We start from the raw sequence: 25,486 nt of genomic DNA, 5'->3' as shown, positions 1-25,486 counted from the left end.
CATCAACCCGCATCAACACATTCATCCACCATTAACAACCAGCCATCAACAATTCATCATCGTCTTCAACCTCCCTTCATACTCAACTTCATCACCATGGCTGCTCAACAACTCGCCTCACTATCCTGCTGCTCCGTTTTCATTCGAGAAACACGAGCTCAAAACAACCAACAATTCAACCACCATAACCGCCATCACCATTCACCTCCATCAACTATCAACTCCGTCATCACCAATCAACTGCCACCATTCTTTCCCACCATTCAATCAACACCATCAACCTCCATTTCCGTCACAAATCGCACCATCACCTCGCATCAGCCACCTTCACCTCCATCGTCATTGCCCATCAACCTCCATCACCCTCCGTGCTCACCATTAACAACCTCCTTCACCGCCATTTCAGTCCCAGCACCATTTCACCCACCATTCCATAGTCCATCATCAAAATCATCAATCAGCCACCATCGCAACAGGTACCACCGTGGTACCCCACCTTCATCACCACCTCACCTCTGAACCACCAGTGCAGCCGCTATCACCAGCATCAAGTTCGCACCATCAAGTGAATCACCAATATTGAACTCGGAATCGAAACCGAGTCAATTGGATACAAACGCAGCAAAGTGCATCCCCAGACGGGTGCCCGTCTGCCTCCTACCCAACCGGCTGGGAATACGCAAAGAATTGACTCCATTTTCAAGAGAACTCCCAGCCGGCCTTGTCACCGGTGGCCGGCCAACCGGCTCGCAATACAAATTGCATCAAATCTGCTCTCCCAGACGGGTGACCGTCTGCCGCCCCTCAACCGGCTCAGCGTACCACCAAATTCATCCTTTCCTTCCATAGAATCCCCAGCCGGTCACCTAACCGGCGGCCGGTGGCCCGACTCCCAACCCCTGCCATTGATTATTTGGTTGTTTGAAGTCGTGTCTTTTGTATTGTGAGAGTCGTGTCTTTTGTATTGTGAGGTGATTGAGTGTATTATTAGATTATTATTATTATTAATATTAATATTAGCATTAATATTTGTATTATTAATTAGGTAGTATAAAAAGGAGACCTTACACATGACACTACACATTAGAATTAGTTTACCTTACCTTAGATTTATTTTCTCCAGTCTCTCTATATTGTAACTCAAGAACCCTAGTTTATTGAATTTTTCCTCTAAAATTTCTCCTTTAATTAAAGTTGCAATCTTTCTTCAATAATAGTTCAATTATTCTCTAGTTCATGCTAGTTCTTCATTTGCTCAATAGTTTACATTTAGTTTTGGGGTGTAATTTGAAGGAAGAAGACATTCATCCTCCATTTTTATCATCCAAGTTTGTTACTTTCCTCTTAATAGGTATAATTCTCATCTTTTATCCACAATTATTTCATTAGGTTACATTTATTGTTCTTTACTTAATGTTTTCATTCAAAGTTTCTATCTTTATCATGTTTAGCATGTTTGTTTGTGTATTGTTCTATCTTATTGTTGGATTTTCATTGCTAAACATGTGTGAGTAGTCCTCATCTAGAGCTTAGGGGGATCTTGGGTAGTAAATGAGCGTGAATTTGGGTTAGAATTATAAGGAATTGGGTGTTTGATTGGTTTTCACTTTCTTGCACATGAAGTGTTTGTAAAATTGCTCCTATGAAAGTTTGAGTATTTTCTCACATGTTTGGTTGTCTTGGTGGCTATACTAGTGGATGAACAATCTTGGTGTGTAGACTATTGGATGATCTTTGTGCATGTGTGTGACGGGTTTTAGTTAATCATACAATAGTGGGTTAATGAATTCTAGGTGTCCCAAGACATTAGGCATAATTCCTTGACTAATTGAATCACCCATTCCCCATATTTGCCTTGTTTCATGCCCAATGACCCGAGTGAACTCGAAAGCTCTAGTCTTTCTCATATTGATTAATTACAATTTTATTTATTTTAATTTTATTCCTTATTTGCATCTTAGTTTTATATTAGTCAACATCTTATTTTTATTTGACTAAAATAGGACTTAAACAAATCAAGTATCTAACTCCCGCCATCTTTGTGTTCGACACCCGACTAAATACTACTTTTTAATTGGGTTTTATAAATTGTTTTTGATTGGGAAATGACGACAAAATCCTGTATCACCCACGGTGGGCGCCAAAACTGTTTTGGTAAAAAACTGTCAAAACACGATATTCTATCTCGTTGGGGGTTAAAGTGACCTACTCTTAATAATGATGTAAGTAAAGGACAAAATAAGAGAATAATGACACAAGAGATTTGGTGACGCGGAAAACCCGATGTGGGAAACAACCGTGGGGGGAGTCGGTATCCCGCCAATATTCCACTATTTGATAATTAGACTACAAGTACAGTATGCAACGGGTCCGGATCCGATGATGGATAATCTGTCCAGTACACAAGCACACAAGCGAGACAGACGGAGTCACAATTGAACTACGCCGTATAATTTGTGGGTTTGGTGATGGTGTACATACATTGGTTTATATTGTGATATTATATTATGGTAATGATTAGGCAATCATCAACTTGTGATAATTATGAGGAATCTTCGATGGTGCTTAGGGTTTATGTGGACTGGTTTTATGATGTGTAGTATTGTTGAGCTAGGTAATATACGTCGTCTCATTTGTGTATGAATAATGGATTCCTTCTCTCTTCTTATCTCCTTGTATTTATAGTGAATAAATCTTAGAGGGTTTATTAGGGTTCCCCACTTTAATTGCCTTGTTCCTCAAGGTATAGTTTGGTATTAATTCGGACTTTCCTTATCCATAATTTGGTAACAATTTGGACTTCCTTATCTCACTCGTGGTCTTGTCGATATCTCAGTCCAAGCCGAGTTCTTCTTCTTCTTTCGGTCCGTGGGCCCGACTCCCTCATCTATGACATGAGTCCATTTGCTTAATTAATTACCCACTCGTCTTGTGCCACGTAGTTTAAACGAAATAGTGAATTTTAGCCCAAATAGTGAATTTTATCCCAAACAGTACCCTCCCTCTGCTTTATCGATTTAGTAGTCAGTACTAAATTTATTAATACTGTTTTGCTCTAGTACTAGTCCTCCTTATACAAGGGTCCGATGTATATTATGTTGGACGGGTCCAGGGAGGTAATAGTTACTCCCGTTCCAAGCGAGCCATAAGACATTTTCAAGATTAAATGAGTAATATAGCTCAGTTGAATCATTTATTTTTCATTACATTCTATAACTTTTAAATCATATTAAAAATAAATACGTTTACTTTATAAAAAAAAGCAAATATAAAACACATATCAAGTATAATAGAAATCAATCAATCAATACTATATATGAATTCCAGAAACCAAGGGACTTCTATGTAATTAAATAAATCTATACAAATTAATTATATTATATAGTTTTTGTGTGATGGACCTGAACAAGGGACTTCAATGTAATATTATATATTTTTGGTTAAAAGTATAAATTTAGAGAATATTAGAATATGGTGAGTTTCCTTAAAATAAACGGGTCTCACTTATGATATTAATTAGTATAAAGATGTTAATTATTTAACATACACAAATATAATATAAGTATATGTTATATTTTGGAAACAATTAAAAGGTAAGTAAATCAATTCAGATTTCTATAAAGTATAATATTCCATAATTCATTAGATTTGTAATTTAATTACTAAATAATAATGATTGTTCTTAAATAATACTCTAATCTAATGTTTCAGATTTATTTAAATATAACTCTAATACAACTAGATAATCAACAACTATGATAGTAACCACCCATGTGAATAGTAAAAGCAACAATAATAGCAATAGGAGTAGTGATAGCCATACTAGCAACAACGGGAGTGTGAAATTAACAATAATAAATGCGGGAGTAATGAATAAAAAAATAATGACGGCGGGAGAAGTGGAAGTAATAGTAGTCACAAGACATGTAATGAAAGTAACAGTAGGAACAATGGGAGTAGTGAAAGTCATACTAGCAGCAACAGGAGTAGTGAAATTAACAATAATAAATGCGCGAGTAGTGAAAAAAAAATAGGGTTATTTCACAAGAATAATCCAAACTAAGCCCCCTATTCTCATATTAATACATACTACAGTTTAACTGAGAAAAATCCAATCTTTTGCGTCATTTAACTTCCAGTAAACCGAGGCCAATTTTTACCTCCTATATTCGGTTTTCCATCAGGTCACTGATATTTTTTTTTTTTTTTTTTTTTTTTTTTCCCAACTCCTTTATATCTTCATCTTCATCCCCTTTCCTCTTTGATTTCTTCATTCTTAATCATCTCCATCTCTCTCTTTCTCTTCTTTACCTCTTATTCTTCCCTCTTCATTATTAATTATCTCTCAAATTAAATTTCTGGTACCTTATTATATTCCACCCTTATTCTTTAAAATTGTAGTAATGAGGAGTTCATCTTCTTCATTAAACTCAAGGACATCATACGGGACAAAAACCGTGTTCTGTAAACACAACAAACCTGCCGTGAAGAGAACGGTGAAGAATGGAGTAGATGTGGGGAGGAAATTTTATGGCTGTCCTTTTTGGCCGGTAAGTTAATTTTGTTGTTTTATTTTTGAATTAGGTTTAGTTTGGTAGTTCACTGACAATAAGTTGTTAAATTTGTAGGAAAATAATTGTGGGTATTTTGAGTTCATAGATGAAAAATCAATTGATGAATATGAGAAGAAGATAGTAGAAGAGAAGATGATGAAATTAAAGCTGAAGAATGAGAAGTTGAAGACTGAAGTTATGCAATTAAAAGTAGAATTAGGAAAGAAATGTAGATGTGAAAAAATTGCAATGATTTTGTTAACTGCATCTTGGGTTTTTTTTGCAATTAGTTGGATGGTTAAGAATGATGTATGAAGAATGATGTATGAAGAATGATGAATCTAATGAACAATTTTTGTTGCTGCCAAATTGTACTGTCTTTCTTTTATAAGAAATCATTACATTACTTGTGCTAAGTTTGCCTTTACAACCCTTCATCAAAATATACAAAATGGCTGCTTCACCCAAACTTGCAGCAACAAACATACTAACACTAACAGCAGCAGCAATAAACTGACAGCAGCAACGTTGCATTACTTCCCTAAACTGACAGCAGCAACGTCTACACAAAATGGTTGCCTTAGTTGCATAAACTAACAACAGCAACAATTACACAAAAGAGGATGATTGTCTGTTACATAAACTAACACTAACAGGCAGCAAATTGACTAATTTTCAACATCAAAGGTGTCTTCAGATATGGTTGCTTGAGACTTGTGTTGAACCTTGTGTAGATGCTGGTTGGTCAATGCTCATAGGTCCTGAACTGTTGAGATTGTTGGTGAAAACATTCCCTTCCCCATCAAATAGAATTCCCATTCCTTGTGGTAACTGTAATAAAACAGTTATATTAGTTCAATTAGTTTGTTTAAAATAGCTCAATAAAATAGTTGAATTAGTCATTGTCTTACCCTTTTTCTTGCACCACTTCTGCCTGATCCCCTTGAACCACCTCTGCCTGCCCCCCTTGAACTCCCTCTACCTCCTCCCCTGCTGATTACCCTGCCAGTCCTACCTAGCCTTGATGGTTGTGCAGTTGGTTCACCAAGGGCTTGGTCCCTTGTGCTATCAGGAGTGTTGCTGACTTTCCTTGGTCTTCCCCTACCTCTTTTAGGGCCTGTATCTGCTTCCAACACATAAGTCCCTTTTTTAGGACACGTCCTTTTGTTGTGCTCCTTGGACTTGCATATTGAACATGTCATTTCAATTCCATGCTTAGTTAGCTTTCCACTTCTCTTAGGGTCTTCATGTGGATCCCTTCTTCTTTTTTTCCTCGGTCTACCTGGACCAACCTTGATGGGTGGGGGAATTAGTGGGGCATCTACTTTAGGCCAATGCCTTTCACCTGGACAAGGGCCTATGGAGTAGTTGTATGCCCTAAGATAGGTGTCCTTCCTATACATTTCATGCACAAAGTCCTCTGCTACAAGATGTTGGTCAAAAATGGCTGCTACAGCATGATAACAAGGCACTCCAGTGACATCCCATTTCCTACATGTGCACGTCTTTTCTACCAGATTCACCTTAACCTCATCAATCCCATCCTTTACTTGATACATTGTTGGACTAGAGGGTAAGGCTTCACATAAAGCTGCTTTCTCCTTCTCTTTCTCTAACTTTTTTTGAATGTTAGGACATATAGGACTCCCCTCTTCCTCCATTTCCTTCTTTTTGGTCATCAGCCTTTTCATTAACATGGTCCTTATATCTTCAAGCATGTAGATCAAATGCTTGCTCCTTGCATTTATTATGTAAGCATTAAAAGTCTCAGCCATGTTGTTTACTATGACATTGTTGGTAGTTCTTGTGCTTATGAATGCCCTACAGAACAAGGTGGGATTGCATTTCATAAATGCATCAGCAGCTCTAGGGTCAACTTCTTTCAAAGCAGCTAGTGCATCATCAAAATCTGCCTGACTGTAGGCTTGAGCACAATTCCAGAACATCATTTTCATTTCATCTCCTTTGTAGGATTTATGCCAGTTAGCAAAGATGTGTCTTGCACATCTTCTATGTTCAGCATTTGGAAATTCTTCAGCAACCATGCTGATAATACTCTATAATTAAACAAGGTAACAATAAGCTACCTGGTGCCTAGTACTAAAACATTAAGCTACTAAAAAAGAATAGGAAAAGAGAATAATAAGAGAATAAAAAGAGAATAAAGTAGTACCTGGTGCTCATCTGAGATAATTGTCCAACCCTCACCATCTTCCTCCCCTAAAGCTATCTTCAGTTGTTGAAAGAACCACTTGTAACTGTCATTATTCTCACCCTCCACCACAGCCCATGCTAAGGGGTACATTTGGTCATTAGCATCTCTTCCTATTGCACTAATTAATTGACCACCCAAGAATGTTTTCAAAAAACAAGCATCAACACAGAGAAGTTTCCTACACCCTTCCACCCAACCTCTTTTAAGGGCATCAAAACAGATGAACATTCTGAAAAATACTGGATCAGACATCCTAACATGAGGCTTGGTGCATAAGGTGAAAGTACTATTAGGGTATTCTTGTTCCAGAACTGACATGTAACTACCTAATTTACTGTAATGCTCCTTCATAGAACCATGTAATAATTTATGAGCATAGTATTTCACCTTATAAGCAAAGCTTTTCTTGATCATTATCTTATAAGCTCTCCTCACAGTCTCTATAATGTCTTTAGCTGGCCAATGGGGTGTAGCTTTAAACACCTCAAGAAACTGTTTTGCTAACCAAGTTGATTTCAATTGCCTGTTTTTCTCCATAGTCCTCTGGCAGTGGTGTTTTGGGTTGTGATTTTAATCAAAAACATGCTTGACTATTATCCCAGCTACCATACAATTTGAATGGACACCCTTCTTTGCACTTAACTCCTAATCTTTTACCCCTAGACTTATCACTAATCACAAATGTGCAATTTCTACCTTGTGCTATAGAGTATCTTGTAACACAATCCCTAAAAGCTTCTCTTGAAGGAAATCTTATCCCCACACCCCACTTTAACTTGGTAAAATCAGTATGCTCATTGACAACAAGAACTGAAGACTTTTTCCTCTTACCTGGAACAGGATCCTCTTCATTTTCATCAGGTGTGTCTATGTCATCATCACTCCCATCATAGTCACTCTCATTACCATCCTTTGCCCCATTACCTTCACTCACATTGACACTAGTTGCTTCTTGAGTAGCTAAGAGTTTGGATGTAGCTTCTAACTGAAGTTGTTTAACTACTTTAATAGCTTTAGCATTCCACTGTTTCACTTTCTGTCTAGCTTCTTGCAGCTCCTCATCCTCAGAGTTCTCATCATACTTAACCTCCTCTTGCTCCAACAAGTTCTCTTCTACCTCCCCTTCATCAACACCATCATCCCCACTTGCCTCAACTTCAGAAACCGTGTCATAACCTTCCTCTGACTCTAACCCAACATTATCATTAAGGAACTCCTCATATGCAGAATATGCATCAGGTATAGTAATATCATTGCAATCAAAGCCAAGGTTATCAAATGATGTAGACTGAAAGTCTTTTGGGGTAGATCTAGGTGATTTTCTTTGAACTATTGTTGATGCTTGGCTTTTCTCTTGTGTTTTTTTGGCTGGTGTGTGATTTAGGGTTTCAGGGCTTGGTATGTGAGAGGTATTCTTGGCTTTTTTGTTGCTGATTTCAGTGGTCAATGCCACTTTAATACCAATGTGTGAGTTTTTTTTGTCTTTTTGCTTGTTTTTTGGTTGTGGTCCCTGCTTTTTAGAGGGGCATTGTTGTACTTCTATCTTCCTTCTAGGGGCCAACTTCTTGGAAGATTTTTTAACAATTACTTCACTACCATCAGCCACACTGCCCTCTATTAAATACATTAAATGAGGAACATCTTGAGCAGATACCAAATAACATTCAACCACCCTGTTAGCTACACCCATTTTACACATAATCTGAGCCCCTTTATCATCAACAACTTTCTCCAACCCAACTTCAGGATTCATAAAAAAGATGGCATCTACATCCCTCTTATAAACCCCACACTTCTCAGCCTCCTCAACCATGGTAAACCAACAAAATTCATCAACATCAACCGCAGCCGTCCTACTAATTCTTCCATTATACACCATACCAGATTCATCTTTAGCAAATGAACCACCATACAAGAATTTCAAGGTAACCATATTCAATGAATTAACCTAAATAATAATCGCAAACATTACTAACAGCAGCAGAAATACAAAATCCAAATAACATTGAAACGCAGAAATTGAAAACCCGCATAAATTTAGGGTTTGTTGATTGAAAAAAAATTAGAAATTGATTTAGGGTTTGTTGATTTAGGGGTTTTGATTGGAAAACCCGCAGAAATTGTAACGCAAAAACACAGCAATTGAAACACCCAAAAACACACGAAAATTGAAAACCCTAATACAAAAATAAAGTAACTTAATCGAATAGGGAACTTACCTTTGCCATGGCACTGAAACTTTATGATTGATGATTGATTTCGCAAAGATGAAGCTTCAGGATTGATTAATTTCGCAAAGATGAGGATTGATTTTGATTAATTAGAAATTATTTTAGGGATTTAGGGTTTTCATATTTGGGTTTGTGAAATTGAGTGTGTGAAAATGAAACACAGTAATTAGATGTTAATAGGTAACTTTCAAGGGGAAACCGGTTCTCAAGGTTACCCTTCCATCAGTTTATTAGAAGTTAAGTAATGTTAAATTTTGGCTTTTCCTCAGTTAAATTGTAGTATGGGTTAATATAAGAAGATAGGGCTTAGTTTGGATTATTCTTGAGAAATAACCCAAAAAAATAATGAGGGGGGGGAGAAGTGAAAGTAATAGTGATCACTACAAATGTAATGAAAGTAAAAGTAGGAACAACGGAGAGAGTATGAAAAATTAACTAACAATTCGATTTAAAAAAAAAATATTAATTTATTTAAATATACGAGTTTGACAAAACTAACAGGTTAACCATAAAAATAGTAGGAGTAGTAAAACAAACCGCAGTAGTGAACGTAATAGTATTAATCGGGGATGTACTGACAGTAATAATATTAACAGCGGGAGAGGTGAACGTGTCTCATAATTTGTTGATTAATTTTACCTCTCATCGTAATTTCAATATATAAATTGTAAATGTATGTGTTAACCATATTGGTACTGTCTAATTGTATCTCATCCAAGTGCCCCGGGCTTTCTTTGCTTTGATTGCTCTCCAAACGTCCTCTATTTTAGATAATAGCCCCTTGGGAGTTTCCTGCTGTGCTTGTTAACTCTACTAGGCCAACCTGATTTCGGCCAATTTCTCATGGTAATTGCTCCAACTACTAAATTTAAACAAAAAGGATAGAACTATAGCAACACAATTTAAACAAACACATATGATAATAAGTGTTTGTTCGTGAGTTCTTACACTCTTTCCTTCCTTGATTCAGTAGTCTATTTTTATGTTTTGCAGTGCTATGCGGTATTACTAGGCCTCCAAATTCTATTACTAGGCCTCCTTATTTGGGGGACCTTATATATGTCAAGCATTGAGTTTGTTGCCTGTGAAGCACACACCAGTCATGACCTCTATTAAGATTAACTGAGGTTGCACCCTCGCCTGGCCCATTACAGGTCGGCGCTGGGTCTAAATTACCATGAAAGGTAAACATATGTTCATATTTTGGCTGGCTTGGGATTCGGGGCCGGCCGGAAAGGTCAGGTGTGCGTTAAGATTGAGTCCGGAAATTCACTTGGTCGGAAAATATTTTGGCTTGGGTAAAACCAAATAGGAGGAAATGAGACCCATGGGACGGATTAGGAATTAGGATGACCCGCAATGTTGGCCACCTCTAAACGACCTACGCTCAACACATGTATGTATCTAGATTCATTAATGTGATACTGTGATAGTGTGACACGCAAATTAGTACGGCCACATGCCCACCTTCAAAAGATGTATATATGTTGTATCCTAGAAACACATAAAATACACACTTCTTTATCCTTATTATACGTTTACCAGTTGAATGTTTTAGAAAATGGGAGACGAATACTCAACTAATGCTAACAAGAAACAAGTTGTTGAGCAACAAACATACTTCTCTGATGATCTGATGAATGAAGAAATACTTACAAGATTACCTGTCAAATCCGTTCTTCGATTTAAATCAGTTTCCAAACAATGGTATTCTACTCTTTCTTCTTTCAATTTTGCCAATACCCACCTTTTGAAATCTCCCTTGTCTCACCCATCTGCTTCTGTTAACACCTTGTTTATCAAATGCCGTCTTAATTGCTACCTATTTTCTTATGATGATGATGATAATGATGATCAAATTTCTAGTAATGTACAAGGTAATTTGGTTAAACTAAACATCGACTTTGACGACGAGGAAGATGATCTCCAACTTACAGGGTGTTGTAATGGGTTGATTTGTTTAAGTAATACGTTCGGTGCAACACCGGCTTCTAATGAATATTTTATTATATGGAACCCGGCTACTCGTAAGCTGCACAAATATGCGTCATACGGGTATTTAGAGTGTTTTAATGAAGAACAATACTTTTTTGTAGCTCCTGGATTTGGATATGTATCGTCTGTTAATGACTACAAATATGTTCGAATTTTGAAAGTGCTTTCGTATATCGGAGAAGGTGAATACTCTAGTACCAATAGTATTGTCCATATCTTCTCCCTCAAGGAAAATAAGTGGAGGAAAATTGATTTTGATCATGATGCTGTCTTTCCTTATGGACGAGCTCTGCTTATTAATGAAAAAATTGTATTGGGCCGCTCGTAGTAGTCAGACACCAAGTTATCTTCAGACCAAAAAGTTTTGCCGAAGCGTCTTCAGTCTCGTTTCACCCAGGGGTATCTCAGGTATGGTTTCTTCTTATGGCTGGCGAGCCTACTTACGTAGTCTAATGGACTTTAAACGACCCTCCCCGATAGTCGTCAGACTCTAAAATGTTCCCGACGACAGGTCCTTGGTTCAGACCCCTTGAACCGCCTCGCGTCGCCATAGTCGTCAGGTTGTAATCTTCGATTGACCTGATGGCTATACTTTGACTTTCGCCTTGTCCAAGCCTCAGTCAAAGTGGGGGCTCTGTAGATACCTCATTTCTACACCTTCCGCAAACCACCCGGTGATGATTGGGCCGCATGTTTGGTACGCGGAACGATTTGTGACAGTTTGTAAGTTTATCGTCGAGTGATCGCTCAAACATTTATGTCTACCTCTTAATTGTCATCTACGTGCCGATACGATCGTTTTGACAGTAATTAGAGTACATTTGGAGTCCGGGCCTAAAACCGTCTTCATTTTCTAACAGCCATTAAAATGCCGAGTCGGAATGTTCTGGAATGTTCCGGATATTTCTATTCCATATTTTATAAATCTTTTAATCTTTGGTAAACAATTTCCCGTAATATTCACACAAAATATTAAGGAAAACCAAATTATTCCGTTATTCCATAAACTAAACACGGAAATCTTTCTTCCGCAGAAGGAAACCACTTGGGAATAGACGCAGCAGGTGCTGCGCCTCTTCCAAGAGGACGCGCTTGATCTCTTTGCGCCTCTTCCCAAGTCCTTTTCTGCGTATTTTTCGTATCTTTTCATATCTTTTCGAGATTCACTTCCAAAGTCTCTCCGAAAACCCTACTTCCTCCACGTGATTAGTATAAATAGAGACCTTCGGTCTCACATATTTCTCACGCGAGTGTCCGCCCTTCTCTTCTCCCTTTGCATTCTCACTACTACAAAACTCGTTATGGACATCAGTCGATGGACATCGGATTATCTGAAAAACCGATGTACATAACATGCACATCGGTTGTTTGCAAAAAACTGATGTGCATATAATTATATGTACATCGGTTGCGTTAAGAAACACATGTCCATTATTTCTGATTTTAAAGGACATGTGATATTTAATAAAACCCATGTCTATATAAAAGTCATGGACATGGGACATTGCATTTAACCGATGTGCATCTAAAGTTAAAATTATAAGCAGCAAAAATATTTACCTCACCACCATCACTTATAATTTCGACTACAAATATTTTTCCCCAAATCCCTCTCCCTTACTCTCACTCCCAAACCCTAACCCCCAAAACCCTTACATAATTCCTTTTGTGACGAACAATTAGTCACATAAAGGAATATGAAAACTCGGAATTTGTGACGGACTTGTGACGGATAGACCGTCACATGCTTCTTTATTCAAAGAAATATCGCGACACTCCTTCATTTCCCCCAAATCAATTTCAATCGCGCACCAAATCGCCCGTCACCACCACCACCACCACCGGCCTCGCACCACCAGCCTGCCGCAAGAGGCCTGCCTCCGACCACGCCCTTCTCCTTCTCCTTTCCTCTTTTCCTTTGGTGCTCTTTTTCTCTTTTCCTTTTGTGGTGCCTCCAACCACGCCTGCACGACTGCACCACCGGCCTACCACCACGCCTGCACCATGGCCGTCTCATTTTCACTAACCTTCTTCACTCTTCTTCTAAGCTTTGCGAACAAGCCGCCCCTTCCGCTCAGTTCCCTCCTCTCCAGGTTTTCTCCTTTTTCAATTTCATTTTTATAATTTTCTTTTGTTAACAAGTTTGTAATTTCCGAGCATTTTAATGCTGTTGCGTTTAATTAGGGTTTTATTTGATAATTGATTCACTAATACTGATATGATTTGAGTTAAATTTATAGGAATTTGGATCAATTGGAAGCATTGTCGAAGAAGATGAAAGCTAAAACCCTAAGAGGTGAAGCTCCCTCTCAGTCTATCGCTGCTACTCGGTGCGTTTTCCCCTTCGTTCTCGTTTCGCTTTTGCTGTATATAGTTGTGTTTTGTGCTATCTGATTTAGCATAGGCTATGTTATTTTGACAGCATTTGGTTAATTGGATTCTTATATGTTCCATGTGTATTGCTATGACAGTGATAATCAGTTTGTGTGAGTTTTGTCCTTGTTTGGCTGTCGAGGAAGGGTCGGAAGGTATGGGAGGAATAGGAAGTTTTATTTGGTTGGAGCCTGGAGGTAGTAGGTTAGTGTGAGAAGTGGGTTGAGTTAGCGTTGTATACGTGATCCCGTCTCTCTTACTGTGGTAAGATAGTAAGGTGAGGTGTCGATGTTCTCTGATGTGCCGCGGTTTCACCTACTTAAACTGGCTTGGTTTTGTCGGTAACTTTTGTTTCTCCTCAGGGCAGTGTTAATTTCAGTATTGGTTTGTTGTTAGAATGGTTGTTGAGAGATGGAAGATGGGGGAGATTAAGAACGGGAGGGAAAGGTAATCCAAGACACTAGGCTAATGTCATGGTTGTTGTTTTCCTGTTGATTTAACTGAGGGTCTCTAAGACATAACCATTCGATAATTTAACAGCTACTCTATACACTAGGCTAATGTTGTTGTTGTTGTTGTTGACTGAGATCAATCTGCCAGGAAAGTTGATTCAGACCCATAGTTGCCTTGATTACTGGTTATACCAAGTAACTATGAAAGACGTGCTTAGGCCTCTATGTTGTTTTGTCAGGGCAATGAGAACTGTCTGAAAATTTGACCTATGGACTACTGCTGTCTAATTATCGTGTACTTAAACTTCTCTGCAGCCATCCAAGCGACACGCCTATGCACAAATTACTCCTGTGGAGAGAGAGCTCGTATTTGATATTGTATGATACAACTACTAAGTACTCCGTATCTGCCAACATATTGGGTAAATTAGTATGCTTTTCGCTTATAATTCATTTTATTCTGCAGAATATGACGGATTACGACGATGTCGATTTTTTTCGCTCTGGGCCGACATTTCTTTGTGATTGTTGGCCCTCGATGACATTGCTATTAAAGTTGTGGACACGCTCTTAGAGGTAGTTAACTTATATTGTGTATAATTTACATTTGTCATCTTTCTCGCTCATGTCCACTTTCTTAAAACCTAATACCTAGACTTTTGATTTTGCTAAGAACGGAGAAGGCCTTAAATTGTATGATTGTATTAAAATGAAATGTTGTTTTCAGTAAAAAAAATTGATATTACTAATTGTGCTTTCATCCTCTAGAATTTTACTTTGGCAAGTGTGTGTGATAGTGTTCTGCATTATATGTGACTGTACTTGAACAAGTTACGTCTCTGGAAATGTAAAAGCAAGAAGGTATAAAAACAAGTTGAAAATGATCTTGATCTTAGGTATTCCATGATATGCAGGAAACTACTTAAATCTCAGATGTCATACTTTCTTTGCAGGTTAACCAATGAACAAAGAGCTGCTATAACCGCGTATTTTCATGTGTATAAGGTGATTTATATCTTTCATCTTTCCAGACGGGCACCCATAGTTGCCCTGATTATTGGTTATACCAAGTAACTATGAAAGAGTTGCTTAGCCTGTTACGTTGTCTTGTCAGGGCAATGAGAACAGTCTGAAAAAGGTTTCTTTAGGTGGTCCTGCTCTTCATCCGTTTCTTGCGTGAGTGTGCCTGCTATTAATTTTTGTTTTTGGTTTCCTTAAATTGATCTGTATCACAAGTTCATATCTAATTTTTACAGGAGATCGTACACTGAATATTTGAAAACTTTTTTTGAGGAGACGTTCCTGTGTAGCCAGAAGCTTCTATCATCGGAAGAGATTTATGAGAAAGTGTTGGACCTGATGAGTATATGTGATTCAAATTCGAACTCGCTTGTTATCAATAATATTCTTATCGTCACCAACACTGGTTTGTTGCATTTCAGCCTTGTAGTCTTTCATCTATATTGTGTATGATGTATTGCAGCAATTACTTCCGAGCTTCGAGAGAAATGGCAGGATAGTCGAAGATCTTCCATGGGTATAAAAGATATTTTTATATAGGTTAGTCGTCTAAGTAAATTTTACACAGTAGATGAAATTTTTTTGTAATTGACTTTTGATAACCGATTGATTGTATACAGATATTTTTTGTTGATTATGGAATCATTTTGCATTGTCATCATGTGTACGACTAATATTGGCAACAGCGTAATATTTTTTTTTTATAAAAAATAATAATTATAGACATCGGATTTTTGCAAAAAACTGATGTCCATTGATCAAATAGACATCGGTTTTCCTAAAAATCCGATGTCCATTGATCAAGTAGACATCGGTTTTCCTAAAAATCCGATGTCCATTGATCAAATGGACATCGGTTTAAAATCCGATGTCCATTAATCCACAATGGACATGACCAAACTCTACATCGGGTGTGTATCCGATGTCCATATAGCGAAAAGTCCGATGTCCATCACAAGTTTTGTAGTAGTGTCTAGACCACGTTCTTACTTTTTGGCGCCTACGTGCTTGAACATTCGACCACGTAAGCTCGGATCTTTCTGAGTACCAGCCTCGTTTTGCATGACCGACCAATTTGACCAACTCCACCATAATCAACTTAATCAATCTGTTTTAAATTCCTCTTACGAGGGCACTTTCATCTACATTCGAGTCGAGCATCACTAAACGTTAACTTAGTTCATCTCGTTTCGTCAAACATGTAAGTCTGAGGGTGTAAATCTCTCTTTTTGTTTATTGTTATTTATTTATTGTAATCATTAATGTAAGGTTTATGTCGACAATACAATTAAAACCGATTTCTAAAACCCTTTGTTTAAAACCTTTTTTTACGGATTATCAGAGGACAACCGTCGAGAAAGGACGCAGCAACTGTTGCGCCTCTTCGAAGGGACGCAGTACCTGCTGCGCCTCTTCGTGAGGCTGCCGCAGTTCCTGCTTCCTTTCTTCTTCCTTCGTCTTTTGATAATTCGATTGTTTTGCTTTGTTATCAATTGTTCATATTTCTTTTAACCCGATAATTTAATAATTTTAAACATGTTAATAATCGTCATTAGTATTTAATTCGTCATTAAATCTCGACTTAAATCCCTTATAACCAATATTTGCGAGTTTTCGTCATTAAAATCAAAACCGGGTTGTAGAGATTCGATTCGTCAATATTGAGTCTCTGGAATTCGTCGTTGATATGTTTTTCACCTTTTGTTCATCATATCCATCATTAATTCGTCATTAATAGTTTGTCTAAACCCTAATTAATTAGTTCATTCATCAATTAATCATTATTAATCTTGTAATACTTGTCCTAATTAGTTTTTGTCCATGTTTATCGCTTTCATGACCATCAATCATATGTAAATAATCTGCTAATCACTTTCATCCGAGTAAATAATACTAATCGATCATTTAAATCACCAATTAACATTAACGACTTGCAATTCCGGCTTCACAGCCAGAACTGAGCCAAGGAACAGACGCAGTGACTGCTGCGTAGAGCTGGCAAATAATGACACGACACGAAAACACGACACGAACCCGACACGAAATTAACGGGTTTGGGTTGAGGCTCAATGACCCATTTATGTAAGTGGGTTGACACGAACACGACACGATATTTAATTGGGTCGGGTTTGGGTTGAGCTCTCCAAACACGAACCCGACACGAATGACCTGTTTAATAAATTAATCCTAATTTTTTTATCTTTCATCACATAAATATACTTAAAACTTTCCAAATATTGACATGACACGAAAACACGACCCGAACCCGACACGATATTAGCGGGTTAGGGTTGAGGCTTGATGACCCATTTATGTAAGTGGGTCGACACGAACACGACACGAGATTTAAATGGGTCGGGTTTGGGTTGAAGGGTTTGTGACCCGTTTACATGTGACACGAACATGAACCCGACACGACCCGATCTGTTGGTCAGGTCTACTGCTGCGCCTCTTATAGAGGGCGCAGCTCTGCTGCGCCTGTTCCTGGTTGACTTCTGTCTTTGAACTTCTGTTTTGCCTTGACCTAGTTTTAGTTATATAATTAATTAACTATTAACCGTATTATCACCTAATATTCTGTTCGTTTTTTTCATTTATTCCTTTCTCTTTTCTAAATTATCCGTTTTGGATGTATTTTCGACATAAATCAATTAAACCCAATGTAATTATTGTAATTTTCATTATTGTAATTTTTCTTTATTGTATTTATTGTATTCCATGTATCATATCACTTGTATGCCTTCATATGTAATTGATCTAAATTCCTACTTCGACCCCAATTTGTGTGCTAATTACATGTTTACCGACTTAGTCTAATTCTTTACATGTTAGGATCAAAACGTTGGATGTTGCATTGCATGCATATAATCGACGATATATCGAGTATAGACAATTTCCCTAATCATTAGTAGAGGCCGTTATCGAGGCGGGCGGGATTAGGTGTTCGATCAAAAGAGCTTCCTAATACGTACCCTCACCCCTTACTCCAGATCTCTGTGAACATCCGTGTTCATTGGCATCCACGAGAGTCATTCTAGACATAGAATGCTAAGGGTAACGAGTTCTTGGTGTTCATGTCACTACTTTGTGTCTTGACATGGCACGAGGTATTCGAACAGTTTTCAATTTTCCACAATAAATTGGTGGCGACTCCACAAATGCAAACGCTTGTTCTTCCCAAGCGCCCCCGCGGGCCCATTTCCACAGGTGGGGATAGAACCGGGTGGTTGAGTCGACCATGTTAGGGCTGTTTTGGCGGTTTCAGGTGGTGGGTTTTGGTGGCGGAAGTCGGAATAGCGAGAAATAGGGGATGGGGCTATAGTGGTTGTTAATGTCGGTTTTGGTGGTTGTGGGTTGCTGTGTGTGAGGTCGTGCCAGGTGGTGGAACCACCGTGTGTCAAGGGAGACCACGGTGGTGGCCACTGGCGATCATGGTGGTGGCAAGGGTAGTGGGTGCGTGTTTGAGTTCGTTTCGCAGGTTGGCATGGGTGTTGGGGTTGAGTTGGGTTCAAGGTTTAGTAGGTGTTGCAGGTGTCGTATGGCTAGGGCGTGGTCAGGCTATCGTGTGTAGTGGTTCTGTGTACGGTGGGGGGGGGGGGGGACTGTAGTGGTGGTGATCGTAAGTATTGTCGGGTTTTCGGTATTGATGAGGTTGTGGTTGGGTTGCTAGGGCGTGAGTGTTCGGGTTGTAGGGGATCGCTAGGTTTGTGATTGGTGGTCATTGAGGAATGTCGTGGTGCAGGTTAGGAGGCGGCAGGCTTGGGTGGTGTTGATGGTGGCTAGTGGGGTCGTGAAAGATGGGTTTAGGAGGGGGTGTTGGTGATGGGTCTTATACGGGTAATGGTGGGAAGGTGTCGTGGGTTTTGAGTATTTGTGCGTGGGTTGGTTATGGGTTTGTGTTTTTATTCATTTGTGACGGGTTTTAATGGTTAAGTTGGGTGGCTTGGGTTATGAGTAAATAGGGTTTTATGATTGAAGCGGGATTTGAATATCGTAATGAATTAATAATGAATTAGTAATTAAGTTAAGTGATAAATAATAATTATAAGTTTAATTATAAAGGATGAGAATAATGAATTGTTATTAATAAGGGAATAATTATAATATTTTGTTAGGTGGCGATTTGTGAAGAATTGTTTATCGGGTTCGTGTGCTTTATTTATTGGGTTGCTTGAGCTGCTTAATTGGAATTGGTTGCTTGTCAGGTAGGGATAAATCTTACTCAACTTTTACTCGATAATGTTTGTTGGATGGTTATATTAAAGTGAATTAATCGTATGTGAATTGTGTTGGTTGATATAATCGTAATTGTTGGAAGGGAAATTTATATTGCGTATGTTGGTCAATTATATCGTAATTGTTGGAAGGGAGAATTACATTGTATATGTTGGTTATATTGTGGTGGAGTATTGTTGTAGTATTAACAGATTTATTCTGGCAGACATTACTTATAGTAATATGGAGTGGTTGAACAGATTTATTCTGGCAGACGATATTTATCGTGTTTACTCGAGGCAGGCCCCAGATTGGTCTGTCGGCCATCTGGTGGATATTACTCAACTATATGTTGAGGCAGACATTACCTTTTGGTAATGTAGTGTGTGTTTACTCACCTTCGGGTTGAGGCTGCCCCGACCAGGGATTAGCGGGATGATTAGTGTAACGAGTATAGCTCGGCTGAAGTGTGCTAAGTAAAAGGATGGAGCACGTTGTCAGGGGGTTGTGCAATGTAAAAAAAGAAATTGGTTGTTTATCGTATGTTTTTGTTGTTAGTATTTATTCCTACTCAACCTCGCGGTTGACTGTGTATTCGTGAACACCTGCGGTGAACCGTTTTATGCGTAGCAGATTTGACAGGTACTAAAGATTAGCTGACTTGGGAGCATTGGGATGAGAGCTTGACTTGGACCATAGTTGAAGTCTAGATCACATAGAACAATTATGTCACTTTATTTATTTATTTTCGCTGCGATTTGTATTGTATTTTATATTAAGATTTTAGTTGGCTGAATTGTAATAAACATGTAATCATTAAGTTTTAATTTAAAGTACTTTGGTATTGTTGTACTTTGTTATTCACTACCTCGGAAAACCGAGATGGTAACAATCCTATTTATTTGGGAATGTCTAGCTAAAGGCTCCTGAATAAATGGGGGTGTTACACCAACCGCCACTGCTCAACAACCTTCCTACACCAAACTGTATAAAGGACGATGCCACTTTTGTGATGAGGTTGGTCACGCCGCTTCTAACTGTCGTGTCCTTCGACAACGTTATCCCAATGTTGTGTTTCCCACCCGTCAGCCAAAGGGACCTCGTCCTCAAGCTCACACTGCTGCTCATTCTAGCCCTCAGCCATCGCATTCTTGGACCGTCAATAGTGGTGCTTCTCATCATATCACTGATGACCTAAACACCCTATCTCTCCATTCCGCCTACGAAGGCCCTGATGACCTAGTCATTGGTGACGGCTATTCTCTATCCATCACTTACACGGGTTCTTTTTCTCTTCTTACCTCCTCCTCTCGTCCCATTCTTTTGTCCAATGTTCTTGTAGTGCCTAAAATTTCTCGTAAATTATTTTCTGTTTCCCAATTTTGTCGTGATAATAATGCGTATGCCACCTTCTTAGCCGCTTCTTTTTCTATTCATGATGTTCAGACGGGAGTGGTCCTTCTTCAAGATCCACTAATTGATGGGATGTATACTTGGTCGCCATCTCCGCCTCACGCTCATGTCGTTCTTGCTCCTGGTCAGTCGTCCTGGCATCATCGACTCGGCCATCCATCCAATAAAACTCAGCAGCCTTTCAATTCTAAGTTTAATTTACGCATTCCAATTTCCGAGCAATGTATTTCATGTCACATAAATAAAAGTCATAAACTTCCGTTTGCAATATCTAGTCTTATCTCGTCTGCGCCACTTGATCTTATTTTCTCTGATTTATGGACCTCCCTGATTACTTCATTCGAGTCCTACAAATATTATGTTATATTCATTGATCATTATACACATTATATTTGGTTATATCCGCTCAAACAACAATCCGACACTGCTTCGACATTTATTAAATTCCGTGCCATTATCGAAAAATACTTTAACAAATCAATTTGTCAATTCTATTCAGATAATGGCGGTGAATTTATTAAACTTACACAACACCTTCACCTTAATGGAATTACCCATCTCACATCGCCTCCCCACACTCCGGAACATAATGGTTTTGCCGAACGACGACATCGTCATATCGTCGAAACTGGTTTATCTTTACTTACCCATTCCAAAGTTCCGCTCTCACACTGGCCTCACGCACTCTCTACTGCGGTTTATTTAATAAACCGACTGCCAATACCTACGCTCCAAAACTCGTCACTTTACTCTGTTCTCTTCAACACCGAACCCAATATTAAGAAACTCCATAGCTTTGGATGCTTATGTTTTCCATGGTTACGCCCTTACACTCACCACAAACTCGAGCCTCGGTCAATTCAATGTGTTTTTCTCGGGTATTCACAAACCCAAAGTGCATATTTATGTCTTGACCCGATCACCTCTCGCATATATACTTCGCGTCATGTCCGCTTTATAGATGACCAATTTCCATACATGTCACTGCTTAATCTTTCTACAACTCCTACCACCATGACCCCATCCGAGTGGTGTCCTCTCGTCCTTCATGTTCTCTCACCATCTACTCCTTCCCTGCCTCTCATGCCACACCTACCTCCTCTACTCCTTCCCCGACTTCCCCTGCCTCCCCAACCTCTCCACCCGTCACCCCCTCTCTCCCACATCTAACCCTACTACTGTTGTTCCCTCTCCTCCACCACCTCCTCCCCCTCCTCCTCCTCCTCTCCACGCCACCCGACTCTCCAATAACATCCGAAAGCCGAATCCGAAATATGCCAAAGTAGCTTCTCTGCCTTCCTCGCATGCCACTCCCAACACAATAAAACAAGCTCTTGTTGACCCTCTTTGGAGGGCAGCTATGCAGGCCGAATTTGATGCTCTTATTCGCAACGAGACTTGGTCTCTTTTACCACCCAGTCAAGCCCAAAACATAGTTGGTTGTAAATGGGTCTTCCGTATCAAATACAACCCCGATGGCAGTCTCAAGCAAACAAAGCTCGTCTTGTTGCTAAAGGCTTCCATCAACGACCCGGTATTGATTATACCGAAACTTTCAGCCCCGTCATCAAGCCTACCACAATCCGTCTAATTCTTTCTCTTGCAGTTTCCCATGGCTGGACTTTACGTCAAATTGATGTTAATAATGCCTTTCTTCAAGGGACATTAACCGAGACAGTGTATATGATTCAACCTTCGGGTTTTGTTCATTTGGAAAAATCAGATTATGTCTGTCAATTACGCAAGGCTATCTACGGTCTTAAACAAGCTCCACGAGCTTGGTACACGGAATTAAAGAACTACTTAATTTCTTATGGTTTTCGAAATTCCATTTCGGACTCCTCCCTATATATTTGTGATAAGTCTAACATCCGATTGTTTGCACTTGTATATGTTGATGATATCGTTATTACAGGTCCAAACTCCAACGATGTCCTTCGTTTTATCGCAGCTATTTCTGCTCGATTCTCACTTAAAGATTTGGGTCCCTTATCGTATTTCTTAGGCATCGAAGTCACACCCACGGCTTCTGGATTGCACTTAAATCAATCCAAGTATATTTCTGATGTCCTTGCTCGCTTTGATATGCTCGACTACAGCTCCTCAGCTACACCAATGATGTCCCACCCTCCATTAGTTCGTCAAGACACTTTGCCTATTGAAGATCCGACAAATTATAGAGCTATTGTCGGAAGCTTACAATACTTATCGCTTACTCGACCCGATATAGCCTTTTCCGTGAACAAGTTGGCTCAGTTTCTTACACATCCGACTTCTATGCATTGGTGTGCTCTCAAGCGTCTCCTTCGGTTTCTCAAGGGTACCCTCAATCATGGTCTGTTGTTCTGTAAAAATAATCCCTTTAATCTTCATGCCTACTGTGATGCGGATTTAGCTGGAGATCATGATAACTACCTCTCCACCACTGGTTATGTCGTCTTTCTTGGCCGACACCCAATTTCATGGTCCTCGAGAAAGCAAAAGTCTCTATCCCGATCTTCGACATAGGCTGAATTTAGAGCAATTGCCGACACCACGTCTGAACTCCTATGGCTCAAGTCGCTTTTCTCTGAACTTGGCATATCACTAGCAAGTGCCCCTGCTATTTTCTGTGATAATCTCGGTGCTACCAACTACTTAGCCAATCCCATCTTTCATTCACGAATGAAGCATCTCGCTTTAGCCTTTCATTTTGTTCGTGAACAAGTTCAATTAGGGACTGTCCGAATTCAGCATATCAATGGTGATGATCAGCTAGCCGACACCCTCACAAAACCATTAGCTTGACCTCGGTTCACTTTGCTTGCTTCCAAGATTGGACTAACTCTACGCCCGTCCATCTTGCGGGAGTGTGTTAAGAATATAATATCGTCTCAAGCATCTCCAACCGAGTTCATCATAAAACTGGACTCTCCAAGTCAACAACCGACTCCTCAATCCTCTCCTATAAACTCTAAGCTGTTAATATCTAAGTCAATGTAATTTGTTAATATCCTAGTCTGTGTTATCCTACTTTCTAGTATTTTGTTAACTTAGAAATAGGCTTCCTTTTTGTATAAATAGCATCCTCTGTAACCTCATTATTCATTCATTCAATATATAATATTTCATTCTTTACATTACACAGGCAGGCATATCTTATTATCTCAACCGCAAATATGGTCCGTCTTGTATACAAACAGCTTAACGACTCATGAATTTGTTCTGTTTATTTGTATTGCATAAAATTTACAACTGCAATGGTCTTATATTTATCAGGGGAGATAAAAGGAGAAGAGAAGGCGAAATTCGATAACTTGCCAAAGCATATCCGCTTTAGATCAAGTGTAATAGTGAATCTCAGACCAGTATCCACCATCGAGGTTACAATCATATTGTTTTGGTGTCACGGTCTTGATTTTATTAGGCGTAATAATAGGAGAATAATATTCTCCTAATATTACGCCTAATATATTAGGCGTAATATTAGGAGAATAATATTCTCTTAATATTACGCCTAATAGATTTAATGACAACATACAAGCATCTAATTAACCATTGATGTTTGGTAAACAGAATTTAGCGGAAAATATGGAGGCGAGTACCAAGGGGAAATGGAACTGGGGGAATGCAGTTGGTTATGTGCATCTTCCCTTTCACATCGCGATAAGAAACGACCCATTGGATTATATACGCAATGCTAAGGCGACAATGGACAGAAAGAAACACTCACTTGAGGCATTGTGTACTTACAAAATTACTAGGATTGATCTCAAAACACTTGGGCTTCGGGTATGATATCTAAATCACCTCGACTTTTTCCTAATAGAGACCGTATTTCCTTATACGGTTTAATTTCTCACATAGGACGATTTAATGATTTTCAGGCGATCGCTGCTTTAGTGTACCGGGTTATTTCGCATCCTTCATTGCTCTTTTCAAACGTCGTTGGTCCGAAGGAAGAAATAAGCTTTTTTGGCCATCCCATTGATTTCATTGCTCCAAGCGCCTGCGGAATACCACAAGTATACTCATGTTACTCCCTCTCTTCGTTCCAATTATGTATTTACCTTTGATTAAAATACTGATCCTAATAATGAATATAAAGGTTAGACAAATGATTGAAAGACGGAAAGAGTACTTAACAACTAACATCACTATTTTGTGTGTGGTTTCCTTGATTACTTAATGTTGGTTAATGTTTTTTGCTAATGCAGGCATTGATAGTCCATTTTCAGAGTTACATGGATAAGATGACCCTGATTTTAGCCATTGATCAAGATGTTATCCCTGATCCACAAACACTATGTGATGATTGTTTTGGTAAATTTCTACCAATTTAGGGTTAAAGTAGTCTTAGCGTTAGGTCCGTATTATGATTTGATTGTTTTTTGTAGGTTAACCTGTGTGTGCGATGCAAATAAAGAACACAAGCAATTTTGGTGACGCGGAAAACCCGATGTGGGAAACAACCGCGGGGGGAGACGGAATCCCACCAATATTTTCACTATAATTCGAGAGGAAATACAGTTCGTTCGTTTGCTATGAATGCTAGAGTGTAGTTCTCGTATTTTCTGATGATCCTTCTTCTTTGCATTGAGGCTCTTTATATAGGGAGAGCTCGGCTAGCTAGGGTTTCTTGCTTTCTTTCCAAGTTATTCCTAATTTGATGCCGAATAGGACTTTCCTTCCCTGGATATGGTAAGTGGTAGAACTCTCATAGGCTTCTTTCATGCGGATCAAAGCCCACGTCCTGCGCCGTTTGCTGATGCTGTCACCCTGGCTCCCTGATATCCTGCGTCCCACAATGCTTCCAGGCCTGCTGTCCCAAGTCAGCCCATATCCAGATTTTGGGCCTAACAGTTTGCCCCCAATTTTCCGCGAAAGTGCAACCCTAATTATTTGAGTGGGAAATTGCAGTGTATCGTTGAGTGACTTCTCGCATACTCCATTTCAATTCACATTTTTCAAAACCCCAACTACCCTCTCCTATTTAACCTCACCCGTCCCCCTCTTTCTCTTTCATCATCATTTCATTTC

The 25,486-nt window shown here is 39.0% G+C and overlaps 4 protein-coding genes and 1 long non-coding RNA gene across 5 annotated transcripts; 3 read left to right on the top strand and 2 right to left on the bottom strand.

Moving 5' to 3' along the window:
- Positions 1-4,979: 4,979 nt before the first annotated feature.
- Positions 4,980-6,289, bottom strand: LOC141609169 (uncharacterized). Its single transcript, XM_074428345.1, has 2 exons — positions 5,465-6,289; positions 4,980-5,384 (listed from the first exon to the last, which is right to left on the bottom strand). Exons 1-2 carry the CDS (start codon positions 6,269-6,271, stop codon positions 5,247-5,249), a joined length of 945 nt encoding a protein of 314 aa, XP_074284446.1. The 5' UTR covers positions 6,272-6,289; the 3' UTR covers positions 4,980-5,246.
- A 31-nt stretch (positions 6,290-6,320) lies between these two features.
- Positions 6,321-7,305, bottom strand: LOC141608178 (uncharacterized). The gene is made up of 3 exons (XM_074427540.1): positions 6,727-7,305; positions 6,431-6,610; positions 6,321-6,374 (listed from the first exon to the last, which is right to left on the bottom strand). Exons 1-3 carry the CDS (start codon positions 7,303-7,305, stop codon positions 6,321-6,323), a joined length of 813 nt encoding a protein of 270 aa, XP_074283641.1.
- Positions 7,306-10,560: 3,255 nt separating this feature from the next.
- Positions 10,561-11,322, top strand: LOC141608176 (F-box/kelch-repeat protein At3g23880-like). The gene has a single exon (XM_074427539.1). It carries the CDS (start codon positions 10,561-10,563, stop codon positions 11,320-11,322), a length of 762 nt encoding a protein of 253 aa, XP_074283640.1.
- Positions 11,323-23,585: 12,263 nt separating this feature from the next.
- Positions 23,586-24,157, top strand: LOC141609168 (uncharacterized). Its single transcript, XR_012527262.1, has 3 exons — positions 23,586-23,628; positions 23,726-23,829; positions 24,023-24,157. It is a non-coding gene; the product is annotated as an uncharacterized LOC141609168 (long non-coding RNA).
- LOC141608175 (wax ester synthase/diacylglycerol acyltransferase 5-like) lies at positions 24,158-24,789 on the top strand. Its single transcript, XM_074427538.1, has 3 exons — positions 24,158-24,238; positions 24,334-24,471; positions 24,664-24,789. The coding sequence occupies exons 1-3, from the start codon at positions 24,158-24,160 to the stop codon at positions 24,787-24,789; spliced, it is 345 nt and encodes a 114-aa protein (XP_074283639.1).
- The last annotated feature ends 697 nt before the right edge of the window (positions 24,790-25,486 follow it).

Source organism: Silene latifolia, chromosome 10, assembly GCF_048544455.1.
Source record: "Silene latifolia isolate original U9 population chromosome 10, ASM4854445v1, whole genome shotgun sequence".
Taxonomy (NCBI): domain Eukaryota; kingdom Viridiplantae; phylum Streptophyta; class Magnoliopsida; order Caryophyllales; family Caryophyllaceae; genus Silene; species Silene latifolia.
Note: the sequence above shows the minus strand (reverse complement) of the source record. Positions and strands in the feature narration are given on the sequence as shown.